General features: G+C 32.7%; 1 protein-coding gene across 1 annotated transcript in view; it reads left to right on the plus strand.

Moving 5' to 3' along the window:
- LOC145266779 (neurochondrin-like) overlaps nucleotides 1-12,496 on the plus strand; it is a 106,448-nt gene that overhangs the window by 24,735 nt on the left and 69,217 nt on the right. The window contains exon 4 of the mRNA XM_080122650.1: nucleotides 8,928-8,992. Coding sequence (XP_079978776.1) covers nucleotides 8,928-8,992 — 65 coding nt within the window. The remainder of the gene's footprint in view (nucleotides 1-8,927; nucleotides 8,993-12,496) is intronic.

Here is a 12,496-nt window from a genome sequence, read left to right on the forward strand (position 1 = left end):
TTTAAACGTGCTGCAAGGTGTTTTCCGGTGTGCAATGGAGTCCTTCTTGGTCTTCTTCCTTTCAGACCATTTTCATGCAGAGTCCTTTGCAATGTTTGCCTTGATATTTTTATGCCAGAAGACTCCAGATTTTCTAAAATGTCCTTAGTAGTGGTGGTTGGATTTGCATTAACACTTCTTACAATATTCCTGATGGCTCTAGCAGACAGTTTCCTTTTCCTTCCTCTACCAATCAAGTTGTTTGTTGTGTGGTGGCTCTGGAATTTTTTGATGATGCTCTGTACTGTTGCTGTAGGGACCTCAAATTTCTTAGAAATTGACTTGTAACCTAAACCATCCTTATGTGAATTCACAATTTTAGTCCTAAGATCATTACTAAGCTCTTTTTTCTTCCCCATTCTAATAATTTTTATTCTTTTATTGGTTTTCAGTTGATATCATTTTAATTTCTGAAAAATGCAAAAAACGAAATGAAATTAATCAAAGGCTGTATAAAAGCATTCAAAATAAGAATCAAACAGGAAACAAACAGTCAGAAACTCGATTAATACTGAAAAAATAAGGGGGTATGATTATTTTTGAACATTGCAGATTTTATAAATAGCTGTATATTTCTTTTATTACAAGTATCCCGAGATTTTAGAATGACGAAAATGATCAGAAGAGATTTATTAAGAATATGTATCAATATGGACGTAAACAATAAATTCTTACAAAGTTACACCTAATAAACTCAATTTTCAAGAGGGGGTATGAATAATATCGGGCACAAGTGTATATATGTGTTAAAAGTCCATGTATGCTTCGAGGATAGTGACTTAAAGGTTATGAGTGTTTTTTGAAGCATGAAACACGATGTTACTTTTTGTATTTAATATTTTTATTGTTATTTTTTATATTTCAAGCTCTTGGTCACACACACACACACATATATATATATATATATATTGTTTTTTTTTCAAGACTCCATTTTACATGTTAGTTTGCTTTGCAAAATTAAAACGATCTGAATATTTTTGAAATTGTACAATCCATCAGAACATGTTAAATTGCAATCAGAACATTGCACTTTTCTTATCTGACCAGTTGAAAGTGAAACACAACCAAGTAAATTTTACACCATTTTCTTAAAAAATCATAAGATCCAATAATTAACAAAAGACAGTTTCAGAATTATATAAAAATGACAAAGGCTATGTTCCAAATTTCAAAATGTTGTTCATCTTACAATTTATTCCTTTAAATATGTTGACATGCACAATTCTTTACAGCATCCGTTTTGAAGTGCAAAATCATTCATTGGATAATTTTGCGCTACGAAACAGGTGCTGTCAAGAATACATACTTAAAGGAATAAATTGTAAGATGAACAACATTTTGAAATTTGGAACATAGGTCTTTGTTATTTATTTGTTGTATGCTCTTTAATTACATTGAGCTTTATAAATTAAAGGATTGATATAAATAAAAGGTGAAATATAATTGAAAAAAAACATTTCCACACACACACACACACACATATATATAATATGTGAAATTCTAATTTTTTGTGTATGGTTTATTTGCACTGTACGCGTTTCGCCTGTCAGAATGATTCAACAGAAATAAAAGAAACCAATCTTCTTATGAAAACAACATGTAGAAATGCCCAAAGAGGGAGCTGAATCTATAAGTGAAAGGCACCAAAGATCACCAATCTGACCTCCAGTTTCTTACAAAGACATATTTGAAAATAAAACAAGAGAAAATACAATTAAAAAACAGAACTCCAGTAAAAGAATAACACAACCTGCTTTGATTACAAAATGAAGGAACCTGAAGAAATGGAGATTGAAAATAAAACTTCACAAATAAGCAAAACTCAAAAATATATTGTATTAAAAAATATGACTGGCTTGAACACTATTTCATATACTGTTCCCTACATTCCAAAACTTAGTTCAACGGGATGTCTGTTTGCAAGTCAGGTATGTGCAATATATATATGTATGTATACACGCATGCAATATATATGTGTGCAATATATGTATGTATCTATGTATGTATCTATGTACGTGTGAAATAGTGTTCAAACCAGTCATATTTTTTGATACATTACATTTTTAAGTTTTGCTTATTTGTAAAGATATTTTCAATCTCCATTTCTTCAGGAGGTTCCTCTACTTTGTGTGTGTGTGTGTATATATATATATATATATATATATATGTGTATGTCGGGTCATGTCATATGCTACTGGTACCATGTAACCCAGTACTACCTGCCTCATGGTCGGGTCACCGGCGACTAAACTGGTTCCCCCACCAGACTTGTTTGGTGAGGAGGGCGGCTAGTCTACCTGAAGGATTAAAAACAAGACCTTCCAAGGGCGAATGAACCCATTTTGTTTGGTCAACGGCCAACTAGCACCATGTATATTTGTGTGTGTGTATATGTGTGAGAGGGCTCCCGTAAGCCGTGGTGAAGGTAACCTTTCTAGGAGAAGCAAATCTCTGGTATAAAAAAGCATAAAGCAGGAGACCAGTACCTGCATTAAGCTGGTCTGCAGTTTAATTTGTTGCTGGCTATCTTGCTCTTGCTTGTTGCTGGATTTCAACATTTTGAACTGAGAGAGAGACTTAGCTGTCGTACAAAGCTAAGACTCTGTAACATCATCTTTGTGTAGATACTCCCTCAGGCATTTGGGCTCATGGACTTTAAGTGTCTGAGGGAGTGGCACTCCTCTAACAAGACGTTGCAATCATCATCATCATCATCATATATATATATATATATTGTTTATTAGGAAATATGTTTATTCAATTATATTTCTCTTTTAATTTATGAAGCTCAATGTAACTACAGAGCATATACAAATAAATGACAAAATTCTACAGCATGGGACGATAAATTTGTTGCCCTAAAGAAAACAACACTACATCTTTATTTTAAAACTTTTATTGAAAAAACTAATTCAGGTAACTTGATTATGTAGTAGAGCTGACATCTATTCAATGTAACCACCTTCAGCCTCAGTCACTGCCGTGATACCGGTCTGGAACTATGTAGCACAAGTCCAAAATGAGGAACAAGAATATAACTGATAAAGAATATATTACTTTCAGTTCACATGTGGTCGCAAATTGAAAGATGGAGTGATGATAATAGGTACCGGCAGCAGCCTTATAATTTAAAACTCTTGCACATTTCCGCCATTCAACTAATAAAAAAAGAACTGAAAATAGCATCGAATAAACAATGATCTTTATTTTCATATAAAAATTGCAACAAATATACAAAAGAAAATGTGTAATTCGTTTTCAAAATTTATGTATCATTTAATTTAATGAATAAACCATGGCAAATGTGATATTAAAATTATTCCAACTTCCTATCAAGTGGTTCTAAGAAATTGTACCTAACTTTATTCGCCTAAATGTACAAAGCAAAAGAAAATGGCCATACCTACAGTGTTTTCGATGAAATCAATGTTTTGAAAGTAAACAATTTTTTTTTTTAAAGCAAAACTAATTTTTCTTTCTCCCCAAGTAATTTTTGTTTTTAACTTGAAAAAATATTTTTAAAAGTAGTTTAAATCATAATCCTATTTAAATAAATTAATTTAGATAAAAAAAAAATGTAGTGCTTATGCAGTGAAGATAGTGTTTTTATAAATAGTATTTTCAAGTTAAATTCACGTTTTACTGTATTCTTTGTTATTCAGTTTTTGGATGAAAGTACAGAATAGTTACAAAACACACTCCACATAAGTGGGTTTCTAAAAAATAACATTATTTTAGCATGTTATCTTTGCATGAGTACAAAAAAAAAACAAGTTGATGCAATTGTTTTTTTTCTAAAACTGAACAGAAAAAAATGTTATAAAGGGGGAAAAAAAATCACCAAATTCCATAAATCAAACCATCCATTTATCATAAAATTAAAAAAACATTGAAAATTAAAATAGAATAATTCCTAGTAATGTTTACAACTGACGTCCAAGAAAACATGTTGTTTGATAGAATTATTATGTAAGAATGGAAATAGAATGCAAACAAAATAAATGAGTTTTATGTAAATAAAAACACACCATTCTGGCTTTGTTCAAATTAATGCTTTGATTGTTTATAAGGTATTTACCGGTGCTTTTGTGTATTAGGTCACGTAGGGGGATAACTCCATTTTACTAAGAGATTCATTCGTTTTTAATGGATACATTTTCTTCTATAATATAAATCTCGCCTGTCTGTTTAAATGTATGTTTGTATGTCTGCCTAAAACTTTCGACAGAGGCGCTGGATTTTCACGAGATCAGTATCATTTTGAAGCTCGACCCTTCAGATGACAAATATAAAAAAATTGTCCAAAAACATTAATTCCTTCATCCTCGGCTGGGTACTTTTCTACAGAGATGGTCGATTTTTTTTTTTTCGCTGACATTTTTTGCAAGTCATTCAACCCTAGTGTTCACGACGTTGTTTAGGTGTTATTTCGATCGCCTGGTACGTCAAAATCACAGTAGGCACATCGGTAAGACAGTTTTTTTTTCCCTCTTCTTTTTCCTCCGGCGTGTTATGGGTTCGAGCCTGCTTACTACTCCTACTTTTTTTGCGCTTGCAATTTTCCTTTTTTATTTTGCTTAACCAACATCCTTTCATACACCTCCACTTTCTTTTCCGCCTTCGCGTCATGGGTTTGAGCCAGCTTACTTACTACGTTTTTTTTTTTTTGCCCAGCATACGCCTACAAACACCTGGGCAACGCCGGGCACCCATGCTAATTATATATAAAACACAACTTTGAAGAAGCAACAAAAACATTTTTTCAACTACTTTATTTAATGTAAGAAAGTTTTATAACGTTGATAACAAAAGAAGAATTGTAATTTTTATTAAACAAAGCATTCCAGGAATTGTAAAAAAAAAAGATGTGACTGCTTTTTTATTAATGTTATAAAACTTTGTTGCATTAAATAAAGTAGCTGATAAAATATTTTCGGTAAATGTTACTTTTAAGGACAACACAACACTGGGAACTCTAGTTGGGTTCTTTATAGATTTTTGGGTGTGTTAAGAACTAATATGACCTTTACATCTACCACAAATTTATAGTTTTGCTGAGATAAAGACATTGCATTTTCCCTATATAATAATGTTATGGTGGCCATGTTGGTTTGGCCAATAAGCCAAGCAATATGATCACCATAACATAAGATCATAACATTATTGCATAAGAAAAAGACAATGTCTTATATCAGCAAAACTATAAATTTGTGATGGATTTAAATGTCATATTCGTTCTTAATTGACTCAAAAACCTACAAAGAACCAAACTACAGTTCTTGGTGTAGTGTTGTAGTTGAAGGTAACATTTACCGAAATTTTATTTGCTCAAAGTTGCGTTTTTATTTAAAAAAAAAAATAGCATCCCAAATTCTTGTATGGAAAAATGAACGAATCTCTTATAAAAACATCCAGTTTATGCAAATCATTCTGCTTCACATATATACCATGAAAAAGTCCTTTTTTTATTAATGTTTACCAGTTAAAAAATATTCTGTTATTCTGAAAAACAGCCAAGTTCGTTTGCTTATTTTAAAACTGGTAAACATTAATCAGAAGGAACTTTTCTGGGCATTTAACATAAAGCAGAACAGTCCGCACAAACTGGAAATAAATCATTTGTAAACAATCACAGCATTAACTTGAACAAAGCCAATACAAAAATAAAGATGTTAAAACAAAAAAAAACAAAACAATAGTTCTTATGCAGAGAACTTTTTTGAAACCCATTTCTTAAAATGTGGAGGAGGTATTTTTTTTTTACTAGTCTGTACTTTCACCTGACAATTTAATAAACAATACAAAACAAGTGATTTGTGCCACAAACAGTGAGGAAGGACAACTGAAGTTTTTTCTTGACTAGGGAAGGGGTTGAAGGAATTACCTCAAATGAACAAGTGTGATCAGTGCCAAGCAAAGAATTCAACAGAATCACAAAAACATACCAATTATATAAAGAACTCTATCATTAATAACATGCAGCTCTTTCTTTTCTCAAGTTATAAATTAATGTTGAACATGTATGTATGTATGTTTATTAATTACATCGCCATGATAAAAAAAGTGAAAAACACTACATAAAATTATTATATTGTCTTGAGGATACTATTTAAAAAGTACATGGTGTAAATAGCTGACATTTGGATATATCATTCTACAATATGTATTGATTAGGCATGCAATATTCCAGATTTGTATCTTTTAATAGTTTTTGTGACGTGATTTTGAAATTAGTATATGTGTATAACATTTGGTGCTTTATTTCCACTACCAAAATTGAACATATCAGCATTTTTATTGACTTATAATGAAGTAAGTTTTAGCTGGAATTATTTAAAAAAAGAAAAAAATAGGCATAATAATCATTATGTATAGAATCATATTGAATTTTCATAATTACTGTCATTTAATTCAGTTTTATTTGATGATACTTTAAAAATTGTTCATCAGCGCAATTTTACTAAATGCAATGTTCACTTTTCACACCTCAAAAATAAAGACTGAAATCGGATTAGAAATAATTGTACTTTTACTTCCTATTATCTTATGCTAGAAGTGATGAAAGCGTCTTTTGTGACATTTTTACTGGTTACTTTTTTGTCAGTTGGTTTCAAAATTGGCATGTTGTAATTTACATGTGTTTGTGCTTCCTGACCTTCAGCAGGGTAGCGTATCCTGCTGATTCTGCTTTATTGTCATCAGTGGAAAGTAGATGTAGAATCCAATTCTAAATGTTTTTTATGCCAATTTTTAAAAATTAAATTTGAATCTTGGATCTAGGAAAGTAGACACACACGTTTTTATCATTTAGATAGGACTAACCTGCGTGCCCGGCGCAAAGGTGGAAAAGAAAATCTGATGTTTTAGCGCTACTGGGAGTTTAAGACGTTCAGATTTAACGTAGTCATTGCAGAAATGGCGTTGCTTTTAAATCTTCCACGAAAGCAAATTCGACACAAGGTCGTTTTTAATGCGAATAATCAGCTCCCCCCAAAAAAGGGGGCACTCTGGCAGTATCCAAATAAATAGTAATTGTTTCAGTATGAAGGGTTTCCCCTACATTGACCAAAGACCAATTACAGAACAGATACTATCCGTTCTGAAGGCCAGGTGGTTGCGTTCCACTAGTTTTGCTTTATACGAAAAAGACAAACAAACACTGGAGACGACAACACGGTGGGAATTTGTTTAACTCAATCAAACAAAAAAAGGATAGACACAATGTCCATTTGTGAATGCGAGATCTTACAATCTGGAAAGTATGCAAAAACTTCTCGCGGAATCTATCCACTGCGAGAAGCCCGATGTAAAAAGCCTTTCATGGACGTACACAAACGCTTGCACCCATTTTGCCCTTTATATGATAGACTAGCCTGGCTGCCCAGCGTTACCCGGGTGTTTGTAGGCGTGTGTTAAGCAAAAAACAAAATAAAAAAAGTTGAAGTAGGTAGGCTCAAACCCATGATGCGAAGGCGGATAAGGAGGTGGATGTTTATGTAAGGGTGTTGGTTGCGCTAAAAAAAAAAAGGAAAATTGCAAGCACAAAAAAAAAAAAAAAGTGGTAATAAGCAGGCAGGTAGGCTCAAACCTGTATCACGAAGGAGGAAAAGAAAGTGAAAAAAAAAAAAGTGACGTGTTAGCTGTTGCACCCATCGCCTAACCGGAAGTGACGTAGGTTTAAATTAAGGCTAGACAATCGAAAAGAGGTGATGACTTTCGAAAATATTGGCGAAAAAAGCGACTCCTCCCTGTAGAAAAGTACCCAGTTGAGGATGAAGGAATTAATGGTTTTGACCAATTTTTTGATATTTGTTGTCCGAAGGGTCAAGCTTCAAAATGATACCGATCTTGTGAAAATCTGTCACCTCTGTCGAAAGTTTTAGGCAAACATACATTCAAACAGACAGATAAGATTTATATCATAGATGAAAATCTTGTTTCCATTAATAACCTGAATTGTTCAACAATGGTAAGGATTCCACGAAAGTCAGAAATATCAGAATTAGATTGGACAGCTTTTTACAGAAATAACCTCAGAGCTAAATTTGTAGGTATTATCATTGATATGGTTGAAGTTCTGTGACTTGCTTCTTAGGTAATTTCTTCAAAGGTACTCAGGAATTGGATATTTTTTTCAAACAAGTCCCCATTGGTAAGTTGTTAAGATAGGCATCTTATGAAAGCACACATTACAAGAGATTTTCGTTGCTCTTAATTCATTTTCAGCATATAATAGTTTGAATGACACATCTTGAATGATTTACTGCACAATTCCTTAACATGAAAACTGAAAGATGAATTAATAGTTTTCTTAGACAATGATTTAAAGTAAAATATAATAATGTTAATTCGATAGGAAGAGAAAGGTGGGAAATTTTCCATGTACTTACATCTATTTGCCTCAAATTTAGTGCACTTGTAAAGGTTTACATCTTGACAATGCGTCATGCCTCTTATTTGATAATATGGTATAGAAGATGCATGTATCTTTGATAAATTTTCACTGGCAAGCAAAAAAGGGAGTTAACTTGTCTTAGTTTACAATATAATTCAATTAATATTAGTACCATTTATGACAAAATTTGCTGATAAATCAGCATTAGAAAACCTATTAATTGGCCAATTAATCGATAATTGGGAATCAAACAATTTGCTAATCGATCACATCCCTAATTGGTGTATACCATAAAACCAATCAATCTGAAAAGTGTCAAATTTATCCTGAACACATTGAGACGATTTCAGGTAAAAATATTCATCGTTTGTATGTGTTAAATTGTTGTTATTCATTCTTATAGTTGCGTGTGTTTGACAATGTATTTATCCTACTGTATAATAAATTTCTGTGCTGTACCAAATTTTTCTTGTATTGGTTTGTTTTTTTTCAGATGAGCAATCAACTGATGCTAAACAATGTGACCACATTAGGAGAAATACTCATCTCTTATCTAAAGTAGGTATTTCTTATTTATTTAAAAGGAGGAGGGTGGGGGGGTCATTTAATAGTTATTCTAATTTTTCTATAAAAGATATTGCTTATATTTGTTTTTTAGCCTACCGTAATTAATATTAGATTTCCTCATCATATTCGGTTTAGCATTTGTTTTTTAGTCTACCATGATATTAGATTTCATATGCTGGCATGTGTTGGACGGCTTTTAGAACTTGATTTCAAACTAAGTTATCTTTGGCTACCCCTTTTTCTCTCGTCCATTTTTATCGTTTCCTCCTATCTTTTCTTTGGCCTATTTTCTGTAAACTAGCCCTACTACCTCAATTGTATTACATCTATTAACCCAGGAACTCTTATCTATTCTTTCAATGTGACCATACCATCAAAGTCTCCTTTTTTGAACGTCTCTCTATACTGTCCAGATGTAATCTTTGAGCTCTTCAGATTTGATTTATGCATTCTATTCACCTGATAAGTATATAACTTATCGTCTGCTCAGGTATCATCCGTCAAGTTCTGGTTGTTGGTCTTAGTTATGATTATCTTTCATATCAATTACAAATGTCTTTTTATGTTTATTTCAAATTAAAAAAGAAAATGCAACTTATTCAAAATGGCTGCGAGAGAATATGTCCAATGCATTTTTGCTTATTTGTGTTCCCATGTTTATCGTTTTCTTTGTTTAACCCTTTATGACCTGGTTGAACTAATTCGTTCAGTCGTAAATAAATGAATATAACGACATACATAAAGTGGGAATTGATTCAAATACGCCTTGTACGTATTAGTTCAGTATTTAGGTAGATACCAGATACTTCCAGATTGCGACTGTCCATTGCTTACATTCAATAAGCCACCATCTGTATCAGAGTGGAGGATTTCGTTTGTCGTCATAAACACACTTTTTTCAAGCTCTATGGATAATAATCAGTGTAAGTTTGAAATGCAAAAATTCTTGGTGGTAGTTTAACTATTGAACTTCATTTTTACAGGTTGAAGACAATCAACCAATATCATTGGCCATTAAACTAACATTAACAAAGATTTTTTAATCATTTATATCATAATACTAAAGTATTAATTTGTCATTCCATTTGCCTGCATTGTCCGACACATATGTCAGCATGTAAAACATACGTTAAACTGGATGCAATAATGCCTATCAAAACATTCATCAGTTCATTTATGGGAACCAAGTTCCCCATGCAAGCAAACACATGGACACAAACTGATGACTTTAAGGTAATCACGATTGTCACCCTTTGGTTTGTGCAATGCCATTCTTTGCTGCAAGGGGGCGACACAACCTACTTCTATTCATGTTATTCTTTCTTTTTCTCCCTGGACTTCATAGCATGCAGATGTGACGAAAATACTCTCCGATTTTGCAACCGCAAAATCACCGTTCAAACTCTCACCAAATACTCTTGCGGCAAACACGCAAGCAATGTTCCTATTTACAATACCTCCCCACAGGACAGAATTAGACACCAGGGTCGTTTTTTTAACGTGGAGAAAAAGAACAAAAATGAAAAATTGTCTTAGTTGTGAAGGATTTCTCCACCACTGATACAGAACAAGAAAGAACAAGAAGATATCTCACTACTGATGCAATTCTCTATCTATATAAAAGCCAAGTACGTCCAAGGATAGAATACTGCTGCCATATCTGGGCAGGAGCTGCTAAAAACAGCCTATCCTGCCTTGACAGAGTACAAAATAGACTTCATGGCTTAGTGGGGGATGCCCATTTCTCTACCCTTCAACCTCTCTCCCACAGAAGAGACGTTGCGAGCCTATCCTTGTTTTATCGTTATTTCCATGGCAGGTGCTCGTCTGAACTCCAATCTCTGGTACCCCCCTTGCCAATCCTTCACGAAAAACATCCGTCTAGCTGAATCCACTGTGAAAAATTTTCCCCACTCTTTATCTGTGCCTAAATCAAAATGTAGATTCCATGAACACAGCTTCTTTCTTAGAACTGCACGCCTGTGGAACTCTGTTCCGTCTGCCTGCTTCCCACCTGACTACAACATGGATGTCTTTAAGTTCAACGTTAACAAATTACTAATGAACCGCCCCCTTAAGTAAACACTTCATTAAATCTCCACACTAACGTACTGTACTTGCAATAACCCTTATCTCTGAGTGGCTTCCGGGCCTTGATAAATGGTGACCGCCGTGTAAAAAAAAAAAAAAAAAAAGACTCTAAAGAAAAGATACTACACTTTGATCTTAGCCCGAAACAATCTTTTCTCTGAACTGTAATTCTATGCTTGTACCTATGCTGTAAATAAATGTACTTTTGTTGTAATTATAATATCAGAATATTTTGTGTACTCATTTCTTGTCTAAGAAGAGCATGTGACTATAATCTCTTTATTCCTCTATTTAATCATAGAGAACGATTTCACCTGCTACAAGAAAGGTTATTTTGTTTTCTATACATTATAGTTTGCATATCTTTATAGATTATTGTCCATAACTAATCAGCACAAGAGTAGATTTTTCAAATTTTTGAATTACCATTTATTGTTAAAATTATATATTCACCATATATTCTCATGGTGTGTCTACCCTACAGATAATAATGAACTTTTTCACTTACTATAAAGACTGGGAGAATATTTCTCTTGCCGTCGACACACAAATTATGTACGAATCTTGCACCGTGGCAGTCGGACTAATGTATACCCATATGCTTTATTTGTTATATTTGTTTTTCTGTTCAATGTAGTTTGTTTCCACTAATAAGAGTTGTTTTTGTTCAGGACTTTTGCAGTACCACAACATATATTCACCATAAAATTTAATTCACATTCCTTCCACTCTCTTCACTCACTGAATAACTTCATCAATAAATAAATAAAATAAATGATGATAAATGATTGCCAATGCTTTCTCTAATATACGGTTGAATTCTCCATATCAGAACTGAACAGCATTGCATCTGCCTAATTGATATTTGATTCTGCCTGGTGAGTGAATTAAGGAATGTTTTAATGTTTTTTGCATGATGAAAAAGAATTCCAATCTATTTCATTGATTGCATTCTGTATCTGTTCAGATATTTCCTTTAGTAAGAGAAAGTTCATGATAAACTATTTTTCTATGGATAGTCCTATCTGTTCATTAGATAAGCACATCATGACATTTATGGAGACAAGTAAAAAAAGAGATGAGCTGGATGTTGGTAGTCCTAGAAATTGTCGAAGCAGTACACAAAATTTTTTTTTGCAATATCAGCAAATTCATATTTTACAATTATTAGCCCATTTGATCTCCTCCCTCCATTTGCAAAAATATTAATAAACTCCCCCAAGTCTCCTTAAACAAGTTGACCCTTTCCTCAAAATATAATTTAAAAAAATTAATATTTTAATATTTAATGAATGGCAAAAATTAAATGCGAAGTTATTTTATTTTGTTTTACATTTACTTTTTTTTTTTAATTAAAATATTTATGCGTAATGAAGCAATGCAATTTTTTACCCCAAAATATAA

This window comes from Euprymna scolopes, chromosome 4 (assembly GCF_053919585.1).
Source record: "Euprymna scolopes isolate OS-2025 chromosome 4, ASM5391958v1, whole genome shotgun sequence".
Lineage (NCBI taxonomy): Eukaryota > Metazoa > Mollusca > Cephalopoda > Sepiida > Sepiolidae > Euprymna > Euprymna scolopes.